The sequence below is a fragment of the Penaeus vannamei genome, chromosome 1 (genome assembly GCF_042767895.1).
Source record: "Penaeus vannamei isolate JL-2024 chromosome 1, ASM4276789v1, whole genome shotgun sequence".
Classification (NCBI taxonomy): domain Eukaryota; kingdom Metazoa; phylum Arthropoda; class Malacostraca; order Decapoda; family Penaeidae; genus Penaeus; species Penaeus vannamei.
In genome coordinates this window covers 9,117,915-9,140,414 of record NC_091549.1, presented here as the reverse complement: position 1 = coordinate 9,140,414, position 22,500 = coordinate 9,117,915, and the positions used below count along the sequence as shown (strand labels likewise).

General features: G+C 49.4%; 1 protein-coding gene across 6 annotated transcripts in view; it reads right to left on the bottom strand.

Annotated features, from left to right (window-relative positions):
• Positions 1-391: 391 nt before the first annotated feature.
• The window catches only part of rdx (BTB/POZ and MATH domain-containing protein rdx), a 39,575-nt gene continuing 17,466 nt past the window's right edge, over positions 392-22,500 (bottom strand). Inside the window, exons 1-10 of one of the 6 annotated variants that reach the window (XM_070132842.1) lie at positions 14,567-14,914; positions 11,303-11,930; positions 11,015-11,184; positions 9,328-9,449; positions 5,269-5,420; positions 4,986-5,113; positions 4,425-4,602; positions 3,873-4,051; positions 3,430-3,572; positions 392-3,183 (exon numbers count right to left, since the gene is read on the bottom strand). In XM_070132842.1, the coding sequence (XP_069988943.1) occupies positions 3,036-3,183; positions 3,430-3,572; positions 3,873-4,051; positions 4,425-4,602; positions 4,986-5,113; positions 5,269-5,420; positions 9,328-9,449; positions 11,015-11,184; positions 11,303-11,930; positions 14,567-14,899 (2,181 nt within the window). In that variant the 5' untranslated portion in view covers positions 14,900-14,914 and the 3' untranslated portion in view covers positions 392-3,035. Of the gene's footprint in view, positions 3,184-3,429; positions 3,573-3,872; positions 4,052-4,424; positions 4,618-4,985; positions 5,114-5,268; positions 5,421-9,327; positions 9,450-11,014; positions 11,185-11,302; positions 11,931-14,566; positions 14,915-22,500 lie in introns of those variants that run through there. The other 5 variants (XM_070132908.1, XM_027373819.2, XM_027373821.2 and 2 more) reach the window with 5 other exon arrangements.

Sequence of the window (22,500 nt, the reverse complement as noted above, 5' to 3'; positions counted from 1 at the left end):
ACCATCATTATTACATATAGTCAGTATAAATTTCCTATTGTTTGCGATATCGCTTTTAATTTGTCGAAACGATAAAACTGAAATGTCTGCCATATACAGATATTAAGCAAAATAATTAAGGAGTGAATAAAATGGACGTTTACCAACATTCAACCAACTTCCATTCCATAATTTATCTGGATAAATGAAAAAGTTTTATTAAACGTTTTCTTTATAGAATGTTGCACAGGAAGAAATACCACGCATTTGTAGGCACGTATAATCATTTCAAACTCTATAAATTTTCGACTTTACATGAATTTTTGTCGAATATACTTCATACTTGTACACATTTTCAAAACCCATTTGGTCACAGGAATAAATATAACAGCAGCCATAATCAAACATCAGAATAATTAACCAACTTTATTGGTTCATTGGGGAGTTCTTCAGTGTAGGAGTACAGAGGTAGAGACTCACAGAGCCTACCATCACATGACCTGCAGGAGCAGTGTGGCGGCAGACGCTTTTCGTCATACCCGGGCGCCGACACACCTAAGGCCACCCAAACCAGCCCTTGCACCTCCTCCACCTATACAAATCTTACCAACACTTGGCAATTCACTTCAAACTTTCAACAAGATTTTTTCCCTAATTTTGAGGTATGGAGAATCGTAATCTTGTTGAACAATATCAATGCATGAATTGCCTTAGCTTAATACCATTAGGGACCACAGGATCACATTCACATGGTGAACATAATTATTTTTTTCCTCGAAAGCTAAAAGTGAGAAAATCAGAACTTAAAAAAATACCATATCATTTATTCGGCGTTTTTATTAACTATTCCTCCTCTGTTAATAATCGTTTATGACAACTGGCCATATGTCTGTTGTAAAAAAAAAAAAAAAGAATTCTGAATATTGATGTGGCCCTGCGCCCAAATACCCTTACATGATTCTTTTTCCCTGACATGAGCAAAAGGAAGGTGAAGATGAGGAAACTCACTTTGTACTGGAAAACATAAATTAACATATGAATATTTGAACTGTTGCATGACTATTGTTACAAAACTTGCAGTTTGTATATGAGTTTGATTTACAAATAGAGGAATGGTTGTGGAGTGATATACTGGCTGTGCCTCTGTGGTTTACTAAATAGTAGTTACAGCACATCAAGTGAGCTAAGATTTCCCTTGGTTACTGTTGTTACTGTTGTAAAAAACTCCTATAGAGTTAACCACAAAAGTACAGCATAAAGCAACGAGTCCTGGGGAGGAAAACCTCAAGGAGTGAGCATACCCGAGAGTACCGATTCTGCTGAATGAATTGCAGAGTGCAGTACGCCCGGAGAAAGAAATACATCTACATTATGAAAAGATGCAGATGTCTTGTTGCATTGAGTAAATACATAGATGCTGGGTTGGTATCATGGCAGAGCGGTGGAAGAGTCCCACTGGAAAATATTTTTCAAACAAGCTGTCGTGAGTAATTCTATAAAAATAATAAGTATATATTTTGATCTCACCCTTTGATGTACAATGTACCTGATTATATATTTCTCTTCTTTTCCTTTCTTAAAGTGACAGACTTGTTTTATCTTCCAGTTGGTGGTCTGGGTGGCTTGTCTCATAAGCTACACCATGGCACAAATTGTCACTGCCTGCTCTTCACAGATTAACACAGGAGCTGATATACTTTTGACTGGCTTACAACAAAACATTGAGAATAATTACAAAATTCTTGGTACAAAGGCTCTTCATATTTCAGACATAATTCCATACATCATTCATAGTGAAATTCTTTTTTTTTCTTCACATTTTACACACCGTATATTGAATTTTACACCAAATGTTTTGATCATTCATTTCTACTTTTACACAACATTCACTTGAAACAGTTACACTAATTACACTTTCCTGATCACGGCTCCATGTTAATGACTGAGAATACCCTGTGAAGCTTCATGATGTTACATACATACATTGTAAATACAAATCAGCCAAAGCTGAAATCGGTGGAATTAGACAGTATCTTCTACATTAACTGTACACTCTACAATGTTGTCTTGTCTTAACAAATTCTCAAAATCAGAGTACACCTTGCCTACTGCATCTACCTAAGAAAGCTCAATCTAATTTTTAAGTTGTACATTGCAGATTTTTCATAGAAAAAGATGCTTCCAAGACTTCTATAATGTTTGTTTCTCCTGTAAAATAAAACAAAAATATTGGGTAATGAAGAATCATCTATGTCACAGGAGTAGAATATGATAACTAGCCAAAAGCACAGTGCACTGAGAGGAAGCAATGCTCACACATCACTTGGTCCTTCCCAGTTTTCCTTTGGTGTCAGTCAAATGCAAGGCTCCTTTTTTTCTCCCTGAAGGGCCTGCCTATATTTTCAAATATCTGCCTGGCTTGATGGCTTGAAAGACAAGAGAGTGCCACACTTAACAACAACAACAATAATTAGCAGAGTAATGAGTGGTAGCTCTAAGACTCGTAGCGAGAGTCTAATGTTCTGGGCTATCACTTGCTACATCACAGATATCTACACACAGACACACATGCACTGCTGAGTCTGGCACCTGCACACCTGCATACTGTAGTGTCTCATGCACTGACAGGTTTTACATGCAGGTCAGGCCCCACTGAGATCATTTGGTGGACTTGTCACGGGGCAGAAGGAGTTGGGCGCAGTAGAGGAAGGGACTGCAGCCCTACCAACCTGAGTGGGCAGGGACTTGTCGTCCCCTGATTGTACTCTGTTGACTGGTGGGATGAGAGGCCTGGTCCCTATCCCCTGCCAGGTCCCACTACCACACACTGGCTTCTTATGGCCTTGGTCACTCTCCACTATAGGATGGCCTATGGATGCCCTCCAGTCCTCCATACTTCTTTCCATATCACTTTCTCTCCGCTGTCCTGAATAGTATGGTAAAAGAACCCACTGAGTTAGGCCGAGTGTGAGGGGGTGACCAGGTGGGGAGGCCAGGGGTGTTGGGGGTGATGGCCTGGCCAGCGAAAGTGAAGCTGGCAGACTGGCCAACCGGGTTCAGGGACTGGCTTTTATCCTTTTGCGTGGAGGTCCAATGGGTGGGATCTGCTGAGTAGCCAATGCTCGAAAGGCCTCGGCAATCAAATGTGGATGAGACTGAATCATGGATTTCCAACCTTGTGTCTCCATGACATCTGTTGCATGTCTGTAAAGGTATAAAATCATTAGTATCAATCTCAGACCACAGAAATCTCATGATTTAATAGTACTTCAGAGAACTACAAGATTTGCATTTCTTCAAAGTGAGTATATATAATGGTATAAAAATATCCTAAAAAGTTATTAATGGCATGGATAAACACACAAAGAAGATTGGACATGAAATATGAATCAAACAGTCATGAGAAATATTTATGAGCCAAAGGAACTTGTAACTCTTCATCCTACTTACGTATTGATAAATTCGATCGCTTGAGCCTTCAGTTGATCAGCAGAATGGAGATCAGCAAGAATGAGGACATCAGCAGCATTTTCTATACTTAGGTTGGTACATAATGCTTCCTCGCACATCACTTTAAGTCGCTCCAATGCATACTGTAAAATAGGAAAGTCCATTTACTCGACTGCTCTGAAGTATGTTGCAACTACTATAACCAATCTTAATAAACCCTACTTTACACTATGCTAAGACTTCTTAACACTTTAATCTATATATATATGTTAACTGACTGGACAAGCTGGGTCCGTCCATGGAGGAAAAGAAAAAAAACAGCAATCTCACTCTACAATCCCTAAGAATATTGATGTATTTATATAAATATATTAATAATACATATCTTCAAAAGAAAATATATCTATTACCCAACCCATCTTGAAAAAATCTAAAACTTTTACCTTATCTGCTGCAGCCAAGAGATCATCAGCCATCTTCTCTAAATTGGTAGCTTTTCCCGTGTAAATGAAACGCAGCATCTCGCGTAACACCTCATGGTCCACGTCTTGAATTTCTACTCTGTTGTGTTTTCTCTCCTCCATCTCGTGAGCGAACATTGCTGCGAACACTGGCGAGCGTGCTGAAAATAGGGTAAAGCCAATGAGGAACTTGACCCTTGCGAATATCATGACATCCCCTTCTAATAAAAATGGGGGTAACTGTACATCTATTTTCCCTATGTGTGCATCTATTTCCCCATGTGAACATCTACTTCCCCACATGTACATATGTTTCCCCCAGAGTGTGTTATTCCATCTTACTCAAAAGTCTCTCAAACTCAACATCAGACATATACATCACTCTACCTACTGGGACAAATACACCACTCTACCTACTGGGATATATACACCAGACATAAACATCACTCTACCTACTGGGACAATATTTAATAAATAAATAAATAAAATAAATCCCAGAACAGCCAAACAACGACAGGGGACCCTCCAACTCACCTGCCAGGATTGCTTTGTGTGCCTGGAACTCCCTGCCAGCCACCGAAAGCGTAACGTCTGAGAACCGCTGAGACTCGAACAGAATCCCCAGGTCATCTGAGAGCCGGCAGTCAGGAACCTTGAAGTGGATAGCGTTGCTCTGGCCCGAGATGTTGACGCTGTCTGCCACCACTGAGACCTGCGCACATTGGATCTTCAGGGAGGATGCACAGAGGAAGTAATTGTCATGACTTGTTTCACTTATTCCAAGAAAGAAAGATATATAGGAAAACTGAATTTCTTCTGGATGGTTCAGGATGAAAAAAAAGGGGAGATGATCTTGGACACCCTTCAACAGAGCAAAATTTGGGGGGAAAACAAGACAAAACAAAACAGCAAAACAAGTAATAAGACAACAAAAAGAACACAACTTCTTGGAATAGTTCCATGACCTCTAAAAACAAGTAAAAAAAAAAAAAAAAGCTTGCACGTGAACCAAAAACTCAAAAGGAAAACAAATAAACCCAGCAAGCAGAATAAAGCCAAAAAGGATTTATCTGCAAGAATAGAGAAGTGGCTTACCTCACAGTACAAAGTAAGTTTGTCGTCAGGTAGTAAACCGTTTGCTTCATCTAATAAGAAATCTCTCCGTATGAATTTTTTGAAGCCCCAGTCTTTCCCTTGGACAAATCTATATGCTCGTTGACTCTCTGGAAAAAAAAGAAGACAATATTTAAAAAAAATAATAATAATAATAAAACAACTCTATATTCATAACAGTTTCCTACCTATACATAACTGAACATTAACATCCCGAAATAACTATCACTTCAAACCTAATCCTTTCTCTCGCACAAATACTCACCCATAGCTTTAGTTTCTTCTCTTTTGGCGTTAAGAATTGAGAACTTGAACTTCGCCCGAACTTCAGATTTGTTTGAAGACACAAGGAGCAGGTAGAGAGAGAGGTAGTCCTTGCTCTCTTCGTCCAGGCCCTTTGGGTTCACTCGTAAACACCTGCAGAAGGAGAGGAAAGGGTAAGAAAAATAAGTTAAAAAGCTTACATATTCAAATTAATGTTCAAATATACACCGATGATCATGACATATAAACATGAACGCTAATTTGTTAGGTATTTTTGTTAAAGTAATTCAGACAGTCATGTATTTAAGGTGGAGAGCGCCTTAGGAATTCGAGTGACCTTGTAGCTTCTCGCCGATACCTGTGACGCCCTGACGTCCCACAAGAAGTCAAAACGGCCAGGCTTATATAGGTAAACTTCAAAAAATAATAAAGTCCCCGCTCTCCCGCCCAAACACTTGAACCCGCAACATCGCCATCCCGCCCCCAGGAAGTCAAAATCGATCAATTCCTCACTACTGGCAGCCTCTCTCTCCTCCCCTCCAACCCTCCCTTCCTCCCTCTTTCCCCCCTCCCCCTCCCTTCCTCCCTCTTTCCCCCCTCCCCCTCCCTCTCCCTCCTCCATACACAGGGGGTAAAATTCCCGGCGCGGAGCCAGCGCTCTCGGTTGGGGCTTAGGCCTCGGGGTTCACGGCGACCGGGGAAACGGGGCCTATTAAGGGACTCTGCACCTATCTCCCTCTATCTGGCTGTGAATGCAACTGGTAAGTTCTCTTTGCCCGTTGGAATGGTCCGAATGTACATGCGAATACATAACGGACGTAAGAAAAGCACTTGAGTACCTTTCAAACCGGTCAGATCATTTCCGATTCCTCTAACCTTGAAGTACATTTCCTATTCACTCGTAGACCAGACCGAGCGATTACGTCGACGACCAAAGACCTATTTCCAACCTAAGCTCGACGACCCCCTCCTCCCATACCTTTCTAACCTGAACCGAACAACATTCCCTCCTCGTCATGCGTCCGAAATAAACCGCAAAAAGTTGTTTTTTCCCCTAAATTCCTCGGGTTTATTCGAGCTGATCCCCGGGATAAGGAAGAGATTTCCCTCCCGTAAATACCTGATATCTATTTCTTCTTACTCGTCATTAGCAAATATAAAGCGCACACCTCAGCGAGACGCCCATAAACCTACAATTCGGCGCCCACAAACAAACGTCTCTCCCCCAGCCCTCTTCTTCGGCCTCAATCTAATAATACCGAGAAGGAAAAATGTAATATGATGAAGACTAAAAGCTGAAAGCACGAGGCGGCTAGAATTCGCAGCGTTGGAGGAGGTTCTTAATCCACGGGGGTTGCCAGCTGTCACCGCCCTCGGCCACCCACGTGGGAACACCCTCGCCCGCCCCCCAAACCGCTCCTGGCATTTACGATCGATAGATAGCTCCAACGTGGCCATGCCGGGAGTAATGCTGCAACCAGATCAAGCATCGGCGGGAGTGTGCAGAGTTGCTGTTTTTTTCACGCGCGGTACAAAGAGAGAGGAAACAAGCATGGCGGTGGAAGGACACGCCGGGACGCACACACGCACACGCTGTTGCTGCTTCCTCGCTCAAGCAGTCCACGTGAGGATTTTAAATCGATGAAGCAAAAGCAAGCAAAAGCACAAGCAAGCAAGTCCGAGCATCTTTCCCGCCTGAACTCGTGGAGGGAGGAAGCACACGACCCGGCGATTTCCCCCCCACGAAAAGAATCTCTATAAAGACGCCATTTTTTTCCCGCGCGTCTCCCGAAGAAAAAAACAAACCCCAAACGTCATATTTGTTTTCCTCTTTTTTACACGACGAAAACGAAACCCGACGAAAGGGGAGAACAAATAATAAAAAAAACACCGGATCGAGGCTCATTCTACTGGACTACATAGCGCGGGGCAAGGAGTGTGCGGCCTCAGCAGGTGACCGCTTTATCTAGCCGCTCATCAGCTGCACTTGACACACTCAGCAACCCACGCGCACTCACACTCCCACCCGCTATTATGGGTCACAAAGCCATGCGCTGATATTCATAACAAGCTCCACCCCCTAAAAAATACGTGACATCGCAACAGGGACACTTTGGCACATGCACGGCGCATTCACACGAAGGGCGGCGCGAAGTCCTACAATGGAGATGATTTTCTTGTTGAGGGAGGAATAAAATGTGGTGGAACTCATTCACAGACGTAAAACCATCGCATCTATCTCCATTCTTCAGAGGTTTTCATTGAGAGAAACAGTGAGTGAAAGAAAGAAAGATACAGAGAAACAGAGAGAGAGAGAGAGAGAGAGAGAGAGAGAGAGAGAGAGAGAGAGAGAGAGAGAGAGAGAGAGAGAGAGAGAGAGAGAGAGAGAGAGAGAGAGAGAAAACGACTCCACTTAGCCTCGCGTGAGACACAGCACAGAGCGTTGCGTGAAGTCACCGTCCCCGGAGGTGCGTCACACGTCACCAAAACCTCCAGCACAGAAATTCTCTTGAGCAGAACCAACGCCTCAGCACCTTCGACCGAACGGCGGACAGCGTCAATCGAGCGGATTAAGCCCCGAGCCGCTCTTATTTTCGCGCTTAACGTGAGGCGGTTCCCCGGGCCATGCCATGCCAGAGCAGCGACGTCAACATACCCCACATACCCCAATGCGCTCGATTGCCTCAATGACACAGCAACGCGCTTCATGACACGAGTCGCTCGGCCCCATTGGCAATACGCGCTCCCCCAGGTGATGGGGTACAAGGTCCCGTATGTTAAAACGATCTCCCTGTTATACTTGCCCTCGTTTTCAGGCTATGGATGCTGACAAAAAGTGTTCTAGTTACCTTGGTAAGCTGCTCCCTCCTTGCCCGCCCGAGCTGCCATGCTCTCCTCCCTTCCTCTTCCCCTTCCCCCTCCCCCCGGCCCCTCCCCGCCCGCCTGGCAACCTCCCAAGCGGGCCACTTATCAGCATCACAGCGTAAGGTCGCACAAGCACAGCCCCGTGGACGCAGCACGCCGCACGCAGCAGACCCAGCGCCCTTCTGCGTGACGGCTTCGAGGACCAGCTTCAGAGACCGAGCCGAGGCGAGCGCGGACGGACGCCAAGGTAAGAAGCTCCTCCGCGAGCGAAAAAACAAACAAACAAGTAGAAAGTCTTGTTTTGTCAGGTCACGCGGCTACCCCTTCTGCTGCCAGCCCTGACCTCGTACGGGCAGTGACGTCAGGACTCACTCATTCATTGGCAAAGCAATGTATGTCAGCCGCGTTGGACATCTTGCACAAACTACACGCAAAACAGGGAACAGAATACTCCGCCGTTGCCTGCCGCCCTACACAGCGAGAGAAAAACAGGAGATTCATACCCACAGTGAACTACGCTCCACGGACTGTGAATAAACGGATATGAAAGTGGCTTCAACGAACGCCTTTGATGTTGAATTTAATAGCGAGGACGATGAGTATGTATCATTCACAGCGATCATAATCCTCACATAATCGCATGTAATTGCAGCAGAGAAAATACCCCCGATGCCTTTGAGAACGAATCCGAGAGATCAATTTCCCTCATTTGTGTCTTTGTGGAGTCTACCTCGACGAGAGATACGGAGACAATCGCCGACCGGATAAGGAAATACCGTGAGAGAGAGAGAGAGAAAAGCGAATGGCGAAACATTTCCGTATTTGCACGACGGAAGAGCGAAAAAAGATGATTGTGAAAGCGATTGGGTCAAGCAAGCAAGCCAAAAATAAAGCCCATAAGGGTACACATTGCTATTGATCAAGCGACGAGGCGAGGGGGCGTCGACGAGGCGAGGGGGCCCTGAGCTATGGGTGCCGAAGGGGGCCAGTGTCAATGCGCCTGAAGTGGCACTCCAGGGCAGCCCTCAACGGCATCCAGGGTATCGCCGAGGCCAACAGATAACCGTGAGAAGCGACAAACAGTGCCAAGGTCACGGGATTTATTCATTTTTTGAAATTTCAGGACACCTGACGTCCGTGTTTGTGTACACAAGTGCGCGCATGTGCAAACAAAAAAAAATGCTGTATTACTTACCATTTTAGCTTATCATTGGCACCCGCGGAGAAAGTCGAGGATTTGAGTACCTCTCCCATCTCTTCCCTGCAGAAACTGAAGTTGTTGATCGTCCACATATAACTAAACTTTATAACTTTAACCTGGGGAACAAAGAGAAACAATGCATTAGTCAACGGTAGCTTTCAAAATGCGTATACAGCGTAAATAAATAAATAAGAAATATATACATGAATATACATCAAATTCGAATATTCTAAAATCAGATTCCATAACACGAAACGAAGTGATAATAGCAATCAAAATGCCATCAAGGACAGACAGGATCTCAATTGCCAGCAAGTTCGAGTAGCAAGTCCCTCACAAGTTCCCTCGCCAGCAGCTGATACAAAACCTGCCATGCCTTTCACGCCAACATGTATGTCGTCATATTCCTGCTACATATTCCTTGCTCTCTCGCCCTCTTTCATTGCGCCAACTTCATACTAATCTAATGAATGACTGGTGTTGTGGTCTCCCATTCTCCCTCTCTCCCTCTCCCTCTCCCTCTCCCTCTCTCTCACTCTCAATCGCGCTCGCTTTCTTTCACGATCTCTCCTTTATTCTTGCATCCGTCCCTCTCCCCTTCCCTCCTTGAGGCCGTTCTCCATGGTGAGTTTCTTCTCTCTATACCTACACTGCTAATCTCTCTTTTTCTATCTATCTCTCTTATTCTCTCTCTCTCATTCATTCTCTGTCTCTGTCTCCCTCTCTCTCTCTCTCTCATTCGTTATCTCTCTCTCTCTCCCTCCCTCTCCCTTTCCCTCTCTCTTTCTCTCTCTCTCCTTCTCCTTCTCTTTCTTCTTTCCTTTCCCTTCCACCTGCACATCCCTGCTTCGTCTCCCTCAAGCCCCAAGCGGAGGAGCATCTCACGGGTGACCTTGAGAAGCAAAGAGGCAGCAAGAGCCATCAGTCACCATGGCAACGGACCCCCTCCTTAAACATCCCTCCCTAAATTTCCACTCACCACCGCCTGTGTCTCCCTCTCCTGAACCCCTTTATTTTTTCTTCTGAACTCCGCACAAACCTGGCCGAAACTTGCCTACAGCCCCTTAACGAAGACTAAAGCCTAGACTCCCAACTATAACGAGATCTCCCTATAACGCAGACCCCCTGAAAGAAGTTATTGACTTGAGCGTCCAAGGAGCTTTAGACGGGAGCCAACTAACTGTCCCTTCCTCTCTTCGACTCCGGTCCCTTGGCAGTGAATGAATGGGGGCGTTCGGGCGAGTCCAAGGAAGAGCGACCGAACGAGAGATAGATACTCGATAGATAAATACAGAGGAAGGGGGAGGGGGAGGGGAGAGGAAGGAGCGGAGAAGGAAGGGATGGAAAGGGACTGGAAGGGACGAGAAGGAAAGAGAAATGGAGGGAAAGGGACGGAAAGAGAAGGGAGGGGGAGAGAGTAGCAAGGATAAGAGTGGGAATGAGGAAGGAGGAAGAGAGAGAGGACGGAAGATGGAGGGGTGAAGAAAGAGGGGAAGAGTGGGATGGGGGGAGAGACAGAAAGCGACAGAGGAAGTGAGAGGAGGAGAGGAGGAAAGGGGGAAGAGGGGCGGGAGAGGGATAGGAAAAGGGGAGAGAGAGAGAAAGGAGAAGAGAAGAGAGGGAGGAGAGAGCGAGAGGAGACGGAGAGGGGAGAGGGCAGGTGAGGAGAGGGTGTACGTACCTGAGTGTAGCACCAGTTCTCGGCGACGGGCATGTTATTCTCCGGCGGCAGCGGAGACGGCACCCGTGACACCGACATGCTCACGCCGCCCGAGGACACGTGTCCGCCTCCGCCGTGAACCGAGTGGGCGTGGCCGACTGCAACACGATCACGGACCAGGTTACCACGTGCTATCATGGTTACAAATGGGATTAATAGCATCGGGCATAAAAAGGTGCAAGTGTGTTCAATATGAGCGAACGGAACGGAGAAAGTGTTATGGCAAAGGACGGCGGACAGGACACTTACCCAGCGCGGGATGGTGCGCGGGGGGCGTGTGGGCCTGGTGAGGCACGGCTGGGTGCTGCTGCACGCCCGCGTGCGGCACTGCTACGTGCGCTGGAGCCGCCGCCGCCGCAGCGAGGGGAGGAGGGCCCTGGTGGGGCTGTGGCGCGCCTGCTGCGGCTGCTACGACGACTGCTGCCGCCGCCTGCTGTTGTTGCTGCTGCTGGTGCTGCTGCTGCTGCTGGAGGTGAGGGGCGTGGGCGTTGGCCGCGTTGGGCGCGGGCTGAGGCTGAGGCTGCGCGTGCTGCTGCTGGGCGTTGTTGGCAGCTGGAAGGGCGGGCGCGGCGATGGCGGGCTGGGGATGCTGCTGCTGCTGCTGTTGTTGCTGTTGTTGTTGCTGCTGCTGCTGTTGCTGCTGCTGCTGTGGCGGTGCCTGGTGAGGCTGCTGGTGAGGCGGCTGCTGGTGCGGCTGCTGTGGAGGCTGCGGCGGAGGCTGCGGTTGGGGCGGCGGGGGCGGGTTGTTATTGGAGTGGGGCTGAGGCGGCAGAGCCCCCGACGCGCCGCCGGAGCTCCCACCTCGCGACTCCACCGTGGCGGCTGAGGAGGCCCAGCACACCCCCGTCCCCGTCCCGCCTCCCCACACTCGGCACACCTGCGGGCACAGAGGGAAGGTTACGCTCACGACACGGAATACGAAATAAGCAATAAACATGTGATAAATATACAATAAATAAATAAATAACTAGAGGCGAAACTAAGAGGACTTACACAAACACAGAATAAATACGAAATAAATAATAAACTTATGATAAATATACAATAAATAACAAACTACATAATAAATATACTATAAATGAATTAAAAACTAGGCGAAATTCTGACTATTTCCTCTAGAACTAAACCTATTCGCGCACCAACATGAAGGGAAGTATTTCACCGTCCCCGAGAACGTGTGTGTGTGTGTGTGTGTGTGTGTGTGTGTGTGTGTGTGTGTGTGTGTGTGTGTGTGTGTGTGTGTGTGTGTGTGTGTGTGTGTGTGTGTGTGTGAGAGAGAGAGAGAGAGAGAGAGAGAGAGAGAGAGAGAGAGAGAGAGAGAGAGAGAGAGAGAGAGAGAGAGAGAGAGAGAGAGAGAGCGCAGTCCTCGTGTCATGGCCGTGACTGGTCTCCCCCTCAACCACATTAATAAAACATGAAAACAAAACGAACCCTCTTGCATGCCAATTTTTTGCCGGCTTATAAAACAACAACATAATAATAATCACAATAAAAAAATTAAAACAAAAATAAATAAAAAAAATCTCCCCCTCTCGAGTAGCCATTTGACCTCCACGCGAATCAGAACAAACATACAAAACAATAAATAAACATATAAACAAAAACGCGAACCGAACCCCCAGGTAACAGATCTAAAAATAAAACGTGACACAGCACGCGGGAATTAACGTTACGTGTCGGGTCATACAAATATCCCCGAGAGTGCCAGGGCGACCGAGGTCAACGGGGCGGCCCTTCGCGTCGCCCTCCCTTGAAAACCGTCGATTTGACAACACTGGGTCGACCGCGCATGTCACAGCACTTCTCCGACGATTCCAAAAATAGAACAAAAACGAAGAAATAAACACGTACACTGAGATAGACGGACACACGCACACGCACACGCGCACACGCGCACACACACACGCACATGCATATATACACATATCCACAGACAACCAGACAGACAGATACAAAGACACAGACACAATTATACATGGACAAAGACACGGAGAACGTTTCACAGACCGAATAATCTACGAACAAGAAATAACAAAAAAAAGAAAGAAAAAAATGAAAACTGACTACGCACCTCCACCCTCCCTTCCTCCCCCCCCACCCCCACCCCCCCCAAGCCCACGACGACGATGATGTCACAGCCTCGCATGACCTCGCCGCCGCCGGAGTACATAGCACGCCTGGCCTTGGGACCTCGCCATGACCATTGTGGCAGAGGTCATCGCCGCCCTCACTTCCGCGCCCACACTCATCACCCGGAACACAGGAGACACGTCGAGGAGTGACGCCCACATCTCGCCTTGGGGACGCTGCGCCGCCCACCTGGTTCGCCAACCCGACTGGAATCCACGTGGCTTTGCTTCGCTCGCTCGGTCCATTCTCTCTCTCTCTCTTATGCTTGCTCTCTCTATTCTATCTATGATCTCTCTCTCTCTCTCTCATGCTTGCTCTCTCTATTCTCTATCTCATTCATCGCCAATATGAATGGAATACAAACGTCATTGCTATATGACCCCGTCCCCCCCCCCTTTCTCTCTCTCTCTCTCTCTCTCTCTCTCTCTCTCTCTCTCTCTCTCTCTCTCTCTCTCTCTCTCTCTCTCTCTCTCTCTCTCTCTCTCTCTCTCTCTCTCTCTTCCAACAAGTCCTGAATGAAATCCGACGACATTTCCTTCCACGTTTTCCTTCCTCCTCCCCGGCGTTTTCGATCGCTATTTCCCTCCTTCCTGGTTTCACTCGAGTCTGTGAAATCCCTCAAGAAGTATTTCCCGGTCACAAGGTTGCTTACGAAGAAAATGACACGCAAAAAATAGACAGAAAAGTGTCAAGAGAACAGAGAATAGAGAAACAAGACGAAGAAATGAGACACGGGACGGAAGGAGCGAGAGGCACGGACGCGGGAAATAGAATAGAACGCGAATAGGGGGAAGGCCGCTCCGAAGGGAAAGGAGGAGAGGGAAGCAGAGAAGAGGGACTGGCGAGCGAGCACATCGGGGCTCACGGCCGCGGCCAGAGAACCTGACAGCAGCCAGAATGTCGCCCGACGCTGGAAAACGGGATCAGGGTCGGCACGGTGGCCCTCGCCCGCTCCCCTCCCTCCCCCTCCCCCTCCCTCGGCCCTCTTCCCTCTCTCTCCCCTCCTCCCCCCTCCCGCGGCCCTCCTCCCCCTCTCCCCGCCCTCGGCCCGCCCCCTTCCCGGCCTCCTCCTTCCTTAACACACTTCACCGCGGTACACTTCCTCGTGTGTGCATTTGCCCTCGCATGGAGAGCGGGCTGAATGGCCGTCCGTCCACCAAAGTTGAAAGCTCGCGCCAGATGCGTAGACAAACGCACGAACGGACAGCCTAAGCGTAGACACTGATAGCGTGCTTGCATCAAATGCTTTTAAACGGTCCTTGAAGTTACCTGCCACAACCCACACAGCCTCGCCAGTCACATCACACTCTAAGATCCACAGCGTTTCTTCGGGTCCGAGCACAGTTCCGCGCGGCTCCTCAACCACCAGGCGGGTGGGCCTACCTCTCCGTCGAGAGCAGGGTGCCACAGAGATACGTGAGGCAAGCACGGAGAGGGGAAGGCGGGAGAAGCACAAGCACGTCCTGTGCTTGCGTGGTTATGACTGGAGGCTCGCGCAGTTGCCAGCAGCGAGGCAGCGTTGCCCCCTCTCCCCTCCCTCGCCCCTCCCACCGATACCGGTCCTGGACACGCTTGTAACTTCTTTTTTTCCCTCGCAAGCGCCGCCAGTCTCGTCCAGGCCGGGCAAAAATACACACCTGGATGCTGGCGAGGAGGCTTTGATCTCGAACCAGGCAACACGAGGCCCGGCCCGCAAGCCACGCCGAATGACTTCATGGCCGTCCTGTCTCGACTCGACCGGGGCCTCGAACACACGGTACGCATGCTAACCTACAGGAGGTGCTGGGCAACGCGGTAACTACATCGGGCGGGCTACTTTCTCCGGGAACGATAGAGGGAGGACGAGGGAGAGGGAGAGGGAGAGGGGGTAGAGAAAGAGGGAAAGGGGGAAGAGAAAGAGGGAGAGGGGGAAGAGAAAGAGAGAGGGGGAGCATGCGTGCCGACAAACGCGGGGCTTGGCGTACACCATGAGCACGTGCGCCGCTGAACGCTGAATGGAAGCTGATCATGTACGAGTTCTTGCTTTTGGCCAGTCATGCCCCCGCTGCTACCGCCTGAGAATGAGGAAAACGTGAAACTCGGCGAAACCAAGCATCCTTGGGGCCGCGGCGGGCGTCGCCACCGCTCGCCAGACCCGCTCGCAGCTCCTGCCGACGCGACGTGGCGGCCAAAAGGGCTTCCTCGTCCCCTGTCGCGATCGCCGGACGCGGGAGACGGCGCTGCGAATCCTCGAGCATGATTTGCCTTTGTGTTTTCCCGCCCAATCTCCAGCCTCGAGCCTTGAAGCGTTCCTTCGATTCATAGCAACGGTCTTTTTCACCGCTATGTCTGCCAAGGCACCCCGTCCCGCCGCGCCCTCCACGCCAAAACCACCCGTATGGCCGGTCTCCCAGACGACATTCTTGCGAAACGCCCGCCCGGCCGCGCGGCGACAGGCCCAACTCGGCCCTATTTCGACCGATCATAAATACCATTTTCGGGTGGGTCTCCCAACCTTCCCACCGAGCCGTTCTAGGCCACGCCACTGTGAACTCAATGCGCTCGTGTCGTTACTTCCGTTTTCCCCTGCAACGCCTAACCTTCCCCGCCGCTTCCCATGTGGAGGCCGCTCGATGCCATACACCGTCACTTCCTCCAATGGCGACCGAGTCCTTCTGGCGGGAAGCGATAAAACCCACGCAGAAACGATCAAAAAAATAATTAAAAAAAGGAAAAACAAAAAAGGCAAACGTTTTAAGGGCGCGAAGAGCTTAAACACTTTAAAAAAAGAGAAATCCACGCGCGCGCCGCTGCTTCCCCCCCGAATAAGTGACCCCTGTGGTGCATAGCAATAAATGCCGGATTCCCTTGCGTTCGCGGATACCTGCCACTTTCACACGGGCGCCGAAGCCGAGGGAGGGAACCCGAGTGATAAAAGACCGCCCCGTCGGCTACCACTCGGCGACCCTCGTTATCAACCTTGACTCGTTTACCATCGCAGCCTTGTCAAAGCGTCGCAAACAACCGTCGTACGTTGTAAGCTAATCCACCCCAGGGCCGCGCGTACCACCGGGGGCCCCGCAGACCCTCCCAAGAACGCAAGAACACAAGCAAGCAAGCAAGCAAGCAAGCAAGAAACATCCCCTAACCCACGCACGCCACTGCAGGCACTACAACACACACTTAAAACCGCGCAAAGGCAACGCAAAACAAGTGGCCTACAGTCGCCAGTTCCCGGATGTATCGAGAGGAGCGAGGGGCGCCCGCAACCCCGACTCGAGACCAGTGAACCTCGGACGGACCAGGGGGAGGCGGAAGGGAGGGGGGGCCGGCGAGACACAAGGGTGAGAGCTAGAAAGCGTGAATCAGGGTGAAAGAGTGAAGTAGAAACAGGTAATACAGATAGGGTTTGTACGATCAGAGAGCTGCAAATGATCCGTAGAGGGGAGGGAGGGAGGGAGAGAGAGAGACATACATATATATATATATATATATATATATATATATATATATATATATATATATATATATATATATATATAGAGAGAGAGAGAGAGAGAGAGAGAGAGAGAGAGAGAGAGAGAGAGAGAGAGAGAGAGAGAGAGAGAGAGAGAGAGAGAGAAATGGATAAATAGAAAGATAGATAAGAAGAGAGAGAGAGAGAGAGGGAGAGAGAGAGAGAGAGAGAGAGAGAGGGAGAGAGAGAGAGAGAGAGAGAGAGAGAGAGAGAGAGAGAGAGAGAGAGAGAACGAAATAGATAAAGAGAAAGAGAAAGACAAAGAGAGAGAGAAACAGACCAAGAGAAAGAGAGCGAGAGAGAGAGAGAGAGAGAGAGAGAGAGAGAGAGAGAGAGAGAGAGAGAGAGAGAGAGAGAGAGAGAAATGGATAAAAAGAAAGAGAAAGACAGAAAGACAGAGAGAGAGGGAGATACAGAGAGGGAGGGGGGGGGGAGAAGTGAAGTCTAGTTACGGCAGGCTCAGCTTTCTCGCCCAGATGACAATGAGGGCGGGAACACCCCCCCTTCCCTCTTCCCCACACACCCCTAACACCTCCCCCCCTCCCCTCACCCTCCCTCAGGACCCCCTAACAGCCCGGAAACATACAGACGAAGGGATCTTTCGTCAGCCTGCCCTCTCTACTTTCCTCAACACTTTCTCGTGTCCCAAATATTGAATCTCTCGTCCTAAATTACGGATCTTTCGTCCCAAATATTAAATCTCGCCTCAAATATTGCATCTCTCGTCCCAAATATTGAATATCTCGCCCCAAATATTAAATCTCGTCCCAAATATTGGATCTGTCGTCCGAATTATTGAATATCTCGCCCCAAATATTAAATCTCGTCCCAAATATTGCATCTCTCGTCCCAAATAACGATCATTTAGTCTCAAATAACTTATATCTCGACCCAGATATTGAATATCTCGTCCCAAATATTAAATCTCGTCCCAAAAAATGAATATCTATGTTACAAACTTAAAACCAAACCGGGAGGAAGGCATATAAAGGTGTGTATGTGTGACGGAGGGAAGAGGGGGGGGGGGGAAAGGGGGAGGGTGTTCAATATACCTTCATACATCGACATTGCAAGCACACCCATGACGTCATCGACATCTATGACGTCAATTGAGAAAATACCAGATGAAGTCGCGCGTTACCGATGTCAAGCGAGCGCTGACAAAGCAAGGAATTAAAAACAAAGTCGCGTGGCATGATGTGCATATCTCGAGCATGCGAGGAATTCAGAGACGAGAGTTTTCGTTTTCTCCTTTTGAGGGTTAAAAATCTACGTAAATCAATAAAAAAGATAGATTGTGTGATGTCAATTTATACAAAAGATTATAATAATAAAAGGATATATCTAATCCAAGCCATATATGCTGCATTTTCGAGCTCTGTGGGTCTTTAAAAGAACTGGACTGGATATTCAGAAGGATGAGAGTCCGCAGAGTCCAAGGTTGGGTGTTGGTGCGTGATCTGGGAGTACGGTAAGTCCCCCCCAGGTAGGGCCGTAAGCAGCCCCTTTTAGGCTTTTAGGGGAGTAGATGACACGGGCGTACAGGTGTGGCGTGTGCTGGTAGATGTCGTGGGTCCGTGTAACAAAGCTGGCGAGCTGTTGAGCCTCTCACTTTCTCCCAGTAGGTCGGAGGAGGAAATCTGGGTTACTGATCCTCCAGCGCCACTCACTCCTACGATCGACCAACCCATATAATAAGCCAGGTCCCCACAACATCCTCTCACTGGCCTACACAGACACACACACCCCACCCCACCCACGACCCCCCTCCTCTCTCTCTCACCACTTCCCCTCCCGAAGTTACTCGTGTGTCTCTCTCGCTCTCTCTCTCTCTCTCTCTCTCTCTCTCTCTCTCTCTCTCTCTCTCTCTCTCTCTCTCTCTCTCTCTCTCTCTCTCTCTCACCACTTCCCCTCCCGAAGTTACTCATAAATGACTCGTGTCTCTCTCTCTCTCTCTCTCTCTCTCTCTCTCTCTCTCTCTCTCTCTCTCTCTCTCTCTCTCTCTCTCCCCAAGCTTCCGTCCCGAATTCGGCCCCGAGTCTCCCAAACGCCCCTCCCAACACCCAAGCAAGAGTCACCTCACCTCCTGCCCCCTCAAGAGCGCCTGGCTTTCCCCTCCCGAGAGCGGCGCCCGCCCCTCCGCCCGGCGTTCATTCGACCCGAAGCAGCGCCGTCTCGCACTAAAGCTGCTCTACCAAAACAACGGCCGGGACTTCCCATCTATTAAATTCGGACTCGGGCGGCGTTCGCGACGAGCTAGCGACGGGCGGAGGGGGGGGGGGGAGGAGGGGCCTAAAGGTGCAGTGGGCCGCCCATGTTGAAGGTGTGGTCGGCGGGGGGCGTGATGCTCGTAGTTTATCGGAGTGTTGCAAACGATTCCTCGAGGGCAAGCGAGCGGGTCGAGACGGGGGAAGAAAACCTCCTTCGCGCCGCAGTTAGTCCTCCCCGTCGCCTTCATCGCCCGTTTGATCGCGCGCCGTTCACCCTCCCCCTCGTCCCCGAATCCCGGCGCCCCCTCCTCCTGCAGCTGGGTAAACACCGTTCATTAAGGAAAGGCAGAAATGTGGCCCTAATCAACATGGCCGCCCCGTGCCACTAAGCGCACACAAATACCAAACAGGGAAAAAATGGGGTCAACCCGCACGAACTACCAATCACAGTCAGGGCGAGCGCTAACACCCCGTGTCTCTATTAACTCGCCAAAGAAACGGCCCGCGCGCGGTCGACATGACACCTTAAGCTTGACGGCGAGCCATTCACAACAGTCATCCATCTCCTGGTCTCGGTTTTTCCTGCAGCCCCGTTCCCGCCGCCCCCTCCCCGCCCGCCACTGCTAAGCGCAGCCTTGTCGAGATCTGCAAGTTGCAAAAACAGCGTCGCGGAGACAATGCGCAAGAACGCTCATTAAGTCTCCCGTCGTTCGCACGCGGAGGTCGGCCAACATGCCTGCTCTCTCTCGTGCTACCCTCCGAGGGCGCCGCAGAAGGCTCCCGACGGGATCTCCGACAGGTAAGTACCACACGGCCAAGGCTGTCGGAGGGGCACGTGGCTCCGCTTAGCCGAGTCGTTCGGGCGGCGCTTCTTACAAGTGACAGCCGAGCGAGCGAGTCGTTGCCGTCTCGCGGGCGGCGGCGCGAGAGGGGCTGGCACTCTAACGCTGACAGTGATTGATCTCGAACGCGCGCGGGTGGAACTGCACGCTGACGGGGCGGCAGAGGCAAGTGCCAGGTGCGGGCAGGGGCTTTCACTAGAAACTGCCGCGGCCACGAGAAACCCTTCGCGCACATGTCAACCACTCTCTCCCGGAGCTGTGCCGTCGCCGACTCTCTTTCACAAGCTGCACGCATCGAGCGCCTCCGCCAGTGCCTACCTGCGTGGCACTGCCTGCCCTGTGACGAAGCGAGGCTGACACGACAACACCGGCGCCTCCAGGCCCTTATCGATGGAGCGAAAGGGCGCCGAAACCCCAGCGACGTGCCCCTTGCGTCTCCGATTCCCCGCAAGCGGCGAGGACGAAGGGTCGCGTCGAGCGAGGAGCCTGGCACCTCTCCATGCGTTTGTTTAGGTGCGATCCCGACGCGCCAACAAACAAAACGCCCGATCAGATAAAATCAACAAAAACCTTTAACTAGAATGCTGTTGCTTGTCCACTTCTACTGACAGACGCAGATAGCTCGGAAAAGAGAACAAAGCAGGAACCGAAGCGTGTTACACGGACTCCCACCGAGAGAAGAATCAAAACAAAAAAGCCAAAAAGCAAACAATTCTCCTTAATTCCCGAATCCCTGCCCCCCTTCTCCCTCCCTCCCTCCTCATCTCCCCCCTTCCTCCCTACGTGCCCTAGTCTCATAGTGCCTCCAAAATAATGCCGTGCCCGAGGTGTACGAGGGAGGTGCAACAGGTGGTAATAATGTTCTTGGCATGTGGTTCGCTCCCCGGGAATGTGTTGAAAGAAATTCTGGTCCAGTGTGACGATTCGAGGTAAAACGCGCGCGCACGCACACACCAACGCACACGCGCGCACGCACGTACACACACCAACGCACATGCGAGCGCACACACGCACACACAAAACCGGGACAAAATTCATATCGCACACAAACCAGAGGAAATGAAGGACGAAGAGGGAGGGAGGGAGGGAGGGAGGGAGGGAGGGAGGGAGGGAGGGAGGGAGGGAGGGAGGGAGGGAGGGAGGGAGGGAGGGAGGGAGAGAGAGAGAGAGAGAGAGAGAGAGAGAGAGAGAGAGAGAGAGAGAGAGAGAGAGAGAGAGAGAGAGGAGGAGAAAGGAGAGAGAGAGGGAGAGGGAGGGAGAGGGAGAGGGAGAGGGAGAGGGAGAGGGAGAGGAGAGAGGAAAGAGAAGAAGAAAGAGAGAAAGAAAGAGAGAAAGAGAGAAAGATAAAGAGAAAGAGAAAGAGAGAAAGAGAGAAAGAGAAAGAGAAAGAGAGAAAGAGAGAAAGAGAAAAGAGAAGAGAGAGAGACAGAGAGAGCCACAAGAGCGCCTCCACCCGGGCCACGGGAAGTGAGTGAGCATCCGGAGCGCCCCCCTCCCCCCCCCTAACCCCCCACGACCACAGCGACTGCGACACTTCACCCAAAACGCCCACGGCATTCAGGCCCAAAAAAGAGGGCATTCTTCGTAAAAGGCGACGAAGGAGGAGGAGGAGGAGGAGAAAGAATGTAATTAGTTATTTTATGTCACTCGTGTTTTTCTTTTTTTTCTTATTCAGTTTAGTTACGTGGGTTTAATTCTCGTTTCGTGTGACGAGCTGTCTCGTTTGGTTTTGCTGAAGAGGAGGAGGACGAGGAGGAAAGAAGGAGGGAAGGAGGAAAGGAGGAAAGATGAAGAGAAAGAAGAGGGCGAGGAAAAGGAAGAGGAGGAGGAGGAAAAAAGAGGAGAAAGGAAGTGGGCGAGGGGAAGAAAGAAAAAGAAGAGGAGGAGGAAAAAAGGGGAGAAGAAAGAGGAGTAGGAGGAGGTGGAGGACGACAACGACAAAGACGACTACGAGGAGGAGGAAACAGCTGCAGCAGAAGAAGGAAAATTCCTGCAGATAGAGTGTGTCCTTCGGTGTCCAGGATTCCAACGAAGGATGACGCGATGTCCGATTTCCGAAGCCAGGGTCACAGTCCTCGTCGAAGCCATCGCCGAACAAGCAGAACAGGCGACGAAGGAATGCCCACGGCGAGGGCAGGGAATCAAACGAGAGAATTCAAGACGATCACGCTCAACTCAACAAAGAAAAAAAAGATTCCTAAATAGTAGAAAGAAAAGGGAAAAGGAATAGAAAAAAAAAGAAAAAAAAAAACAGAATGAAAGAAAAAAAAGAACATAAGAAAGAAAATAGAACAGAAAGAACATAAATAAAGAAAAAAAGCCAACGAAAATAAAGAAAAAAAACAGCTTTCAAGCAATAAACCCGCAAACAAACACACACTGACTGACACCAAGCACTCTCCCAATCACTGCAAAACAAACTGACACACAAACCACACGGGAACGGCCTCTGCGCGCCGATCGTCAACAAGGACTCGGATCAGGGCGCCATGACGATGAAAATAATAGTAGTTAATAGTAATGATAGTCGCAATGATAAGAATGATACTAATTAGAGTAAAAAAATGATAATGATCGGGGGATAATTATTATAGTAATAGTAGTAATAGTAATGATGATCGTAATAATAATAATTATTATTATAGTAAATGATAATGATCAAGGAATAATTATAATGATGATAATAGCAGCAATAGTAAAGATGATAATAACGAAAACAAATGATGATGATCAGGGAATAACTATAACAATAATAACAACAGTTACAGT